We start from the raw sequence: 4,967 nt of genomic DNA, 5'->3' as shown, positions 1-4,967 counted from the left end.
CCTCCGTTTGTGCATTCTAAAAGATTTATTTTTATTTCAAAAGTGTTATTCTCATCAAATTTGATTTTAAACATAGAAAGATGTATAAAGAATTTTATTTTTATTTCAAAAGTGTTAATCTCATCAAATTTGATTTTATGCATAGAAAGATGCATAAAGGAATTTATTTTTATTTCAAAAGTGTTATTCTCATCAAATTTGATTTTATGCATAGAAAGATGCATAAAGGAATTTATTTTTATTTCAAAAGAGTTATTCTCATCAAATTTGATTTTATGCATAGAAAGATGCATAAAGGAATTTATTTTTATTTCCAAAGTGTTATTCTCATAGGTCTCATCAAAATCAATGCCCTTTTCTTGAGCATAACCCTTTGCAACAAGTCTAGCCTTATAGCGATCAACACTGCCATCTAGCTTTCGTTTCAACTTAAAAACCCACTTACATCCAATGGCCTTTTTACCAATAGTCACACAAAGACCATGTACCATTCTTCATTATAGCATCATATTCACTTTGCATTGCAGCCAACCAATTTTTTGATTTTTGTGCCTCATCAAATGAAAGAGGTTCCTCCTCTTCACACATACTAGACACAGCCAAAGCATAACAATTTGATGCGTAAGATGCATGCTGAAAACCTGAACGAGTACGACTAGATATATGTATTTTACTATCACGCAAGGTTTGCTACAGCCATTTAGGCATACCTCTAGCCTGCTCATTTTCAGCCCTATCCTCATGAATTACATCCTGTAAATCTGCATCAGAAATAGGCTGATCTATGATGTCGTTTGAAATCTGCATAGGCTGAATATTTGCCTCATTAGGACTTACATTTGAATTCCCACCTGTAAATAGAGGCAACAACGTATCAAATATATCCCGTGAGCTCACACCTGTCTCTTTGGTACATGATAACAGAGGCTGCACAGCATCTTCCACAAAAACAACATCTCGACTAATCAAGATACGCTTTGTCTGTGGATGATACAATCTGTATCCCTTGCTCTCAACACTGTAACCAACAAAAATGCATTTGACAGCCCTATCATCCAATTTAGTCTCGCTTGTCCATCGCTCCATCTATGTGGAAATCTTGGAGCTTGCGGGCTAGCCCACCTTTTCTAGAAGAAATGCGTAACACCCTTGCCTTATTCAGAAGGGGGAAATGGGCCCCCGAGTACTCACAGAAGGGGGAAATGTGTAAAGCTCCGGTCCCCGAGTACTCACTGCCATCTTCCTTCATCAAAACACAAAAACACATCCTCTCTAGAAGTTCACCTATGAACACAATTTACTTCCTCTCCAAACGAGAGGAAAAAAAAGGGCCAAGGGGGGAAAAAAAAGGAAAATTTTTAGATTTCCAGGTGTTCTAGTGAATTATGAGACTTGACTGATGTCAGTGCACACGTACACACGATGTGCGTTTTATGTGCACACGTACACCCGATGTCAGTGCACACGTACACACGATGTATATATGCAAGTGTGTTTTATGTGCATCGTCTCGGTATTTTTCTCACCTCAGCTTGCAAGGTCTGGCTATGGCGTCCAAGGTACCCCGAACAAAGCTGGGCTCTCAGGGCTTAGAAGTGTCTGTGCAAGGGCTGGGATGCATGGGCATGTCGGGGGCTTACGGCCCTCTGAAGCCCGAGCAGGACATGATTGCCCTCATCCACCATGCTGTCAACTCCGGCATCACCTTCCTCGACACCTCTGATATCTATGGCCCCTTCCTTAATGAGATACTGCTCGGCAAGGTTAGCTTTCTTCTCAGTTTTCTTTGCACCTATTGCATTGGGGCCTCCTAACAGCTGGTCCTTTAGGGTTTCCAACATGAAGGATGCTAGGCTTGATTGAAAGGTGTTAGGTTTCAAAGTGAAGCTGAGTAGAAGGATATCAGGGTTCCAAAATGAAGCTAATCAAAGGGTAATAGTGTTTCTAAATGAAGCTTATTGCAGGATGTGAGGGTTTCAAGGCAAACCTGATCAGAGGAATTCAGTGTTTCAGAGAGCTTGAGAAGTGAGGGTTTTGAACGAAGAAGATTAGGGTTTGGAAAGAAGCTCTAAACAAGCTAGTGCATTTAAGAGGATTTTAGTTTAAGAGATTAGGGATTTCACTAAAGTACATGCAAAGGAAATGAAGGAACTGGATTTCGGAGATTAGGGTTTTGGAAGCCAGGGTTTACAAAAAGCTGTCTCAAGTCAAGGTATTCTGCTTGTGTAGCCATTACATTTCTGTTCATCAACCTGAGCTTCATAATCCCTAAAGTTGCATAAGATTATTTTCAAGATTCTTCAGAAATCAAGATTGGGAACTGATGATTGTAAGATTATTACAAACCATTACCATTATTTTATTTGTTCTATTGAAGAAACCTTCATTTGATGCTTTCAGACATATTTTGATCATTGTTGCATCTACTCAGGCTTTAAAAGGAATACGGCATAAGGTCCAGCTTGCAACAAAGTTTGGGATCACTTTCGAAAATGGGCAGCCCTCATATCATGGAGACCCTGGCTACGTGCGCTCTGCCTGTGAAGCAAGCCTTCAAAGGCTTGATGTGGATTGCATTGATCTTTACTATCAGCATCGAGTGGACACCCGAGTTCCAATTGAAGTCACTGTACGAATTTCTTCCTAAGATACAATGAATATATGCATGCATATACGCTTTGCATGTAAGTATGTACATGGTCCCACGTGCGCGTGTCCTACGTATATATATTGTTCAGGAGAAAAATTATTTGTAAGCATATACATTTCCCCTTGAGATTTCACTGAACCAGATGAAAAGGTATAAATTACACTATTAATGCCATTTTTAATAACAGCTAGAATCCTTGAGATTAGCCTGCAGTTTTAAGAGTTCAGGTATGCATATAATGACAATCTTACAACTTTTCCAAGGGAGTTGCTCACATTGCCCTTGCAAATAGCTGTAAGTTGTTTTCTACTATATCCTTCTCATATACTGTTATTGAATCAGGTCGGAGAAATGAAGAAGTTAGTAGAGGAAGGGAAGGTTAAGTATCTTGGTCTTTCTGAGGCTTCTGCATCCACGATAAGACGAGCTCATGCCATACACCCCATCACAGCTGTCCAAATTGAATGGTCATTATGGTCTCGAGATGTAGAAAAAGACATTATACCCACTTGCAGGTGATCATTTGCCACATTTCTAAGTCCTACGTACCCTAAAACTGTCCATCGATTCCCCTTTGATTGACTTCTCCTATGTCAAATCACCATGCCTGAAAGAGCGTCTCTTGTTGCATTGCAGGGAGTTGGGGATTGGTATTGTTGTTTACAGCCCACTGGGCCGTGGTTTCTTTTCTGCTGGAGCGAAATTATTAGAAGGTCTTACAGACACGGATTTCCGAAAGGTATATATATATTCAATATCGTCTTAACAACTCAGCTGGGTACTTAGCTGGATGATCCTTAGTGAGACCCTGTTTGCCTGTATAATTTTACAAGGTCGTGTTGTTTTTCTGCTTTTTTGTCTGCAGACAGCCCAACCTAGACTGAAGGGGGATAATCTGGAGAAGAACCAGAAGCTGTTCAATGGATTGCATGGACTTGCCTCAAAGAAAGGGTGCACCCCAGGGCAGCTCGCCCTTGCTTGGGTGCAGCATCAAGGGGATGGTGTTGTAGCCATTCCCGGCACTACCAAGGTGAAGAACTTTGAGGAGAATGTGGGTGCACTTCAAGTTAAGCTCAGCAAACAGGAGATTGAAGAGATCGAGGCTCTCTTTCATGGGGATGCGGTTGCTGGAGAGCGGTACTTGGATATGAATTGGACCTTCTGGAATGCCGAAACCCCTCCCCTTTCTTCTTGGCAAGCTTCTTAAAGTAAAGTCTACATATTGGGTATGCCAATTGTGAGAGTGTTTTTGTCAAGTTTTCTATCCTAGTAATAATCTAAAGTGCCAAGTTTGAGCGTTTGACTAAAACGTAGTCATATGATGATAGTTATTAGTATGATTATTTCAATTAAATCCCAATGTATATATTTCTGGACTGTATTTTCCCTGATATAATATGACTAACATAATTTGATCAAGATCCCTGATGTTACTCATCATTACTAGAACTACTTTTGGTGCATCTTAGCCTCTTGTATTCACAGGAAAACAGAGATCAGCTCCCATTATCTGAACAGGTCCTAAGCATTTAATCTTTCTTTCACCAAAGAATCTCAATTTAGTTTACATGTATTTTACCACCCAACATGCATAATGAATGCAACACATTGAGAACTACCAAGTAATGCTGGCTGTCATGGGAGTTGCTCGATCACAAGTACTTACGTAGTAAGGGGGTGGTGAATTAATTCAATAAAAAAGAAATCACTGTTGTAAAAGGTATGCTTGGACCCCAAAGCGAATTGGCCATTTGCAAAGGAGAAAATAATGGGGGCTTAACCCCAAAGATTTCCATGCCATTGCAATTTTCCTCCTTTGCAATTAGGACTAGATCATTGCAAGGTTAGGCTATTTGTACCCTTGCGGGGCTAGAAATGTCATGGTGGGCCATAGAAGAATCCTCAGTTAATCGAGTTCTCATTGAGTGTGCAATGTAGACATTTATTGAGCTGTGACATACTAGTTTATAGATACAAGTTTCAAGTCTTCCTATTTGAGTTTATTACTCTCTAAAGGTTGGTAGAATCTGTTTTCTATGTCTAAGGTGAACTATAGTGATTTGTTTGCTTGGCTACAGAAGAGTTGACCTCTTCCTCCATATTAGTGTCCCCATGAATAAGGCTCCAATTCACCAGGGTCTCATTGCAATCACAAATTATAATTGAAAAACCACACCATTTGTAAAAAGAATGATTGGTCATGTCCAATCGTATGCTTCTTGTTTTACAATTGTCTTGTTCGACGTTTTCCAATCGTCCAATTATACTTCTTGAAAATTGTTCATGTCTACAATCGTCTGATTTCACCACTTCAATC

General features: G+C 39.8%; 1 protein-coding gene across 1 annotated transcript; it reads left to right on the top strand.

The window, feature by feature from the left end:
- The first annotated feature begins 1,458 nt into the window (after positions 1-1,458).
- LOC147638157 (putative aldo-keto reductase 5) lies at positions 1,459-4,069 on the top strand. Its single transcript, XM_086798087.1, has 5 exons — positions 1,459-1,763; positions 2,432-2,629; positions 2,993-3,165; positions 3,287-3,389; positions 3,516-4,069. Exons 1-5 carry the CDS (start codon positions 1,476-1,478, stop codon positions 3,855-3,857), a joined length of 1,104 nt encoding a protein of 367 aa, XP_086654213.1. The 5' UTR covers positions 1,459-1,475; the 3' UTR covers positions 3,858-4,069.
- Positions 4,070-4,967: the final 898 nt, after the last annotated feature.

Source organism: Cibotium barometz, chromosome 5, assembly GCF_041138505.1.
Source record: "Cibotium barometz isolate CiBa-2024 chromosome 5, ASM4113850v1, whole genome shotgun sequence".
Lineage (NCBI taxonomy): Eukaryota > Viridiplantae > Streptophyta > Polypodiopsida > Cyatheales > Cibotiaceae > Cibotium > Cibotium barometz.
This window is presented reverse-complemented; position numbering and strand designations above follow the sequence as displayed.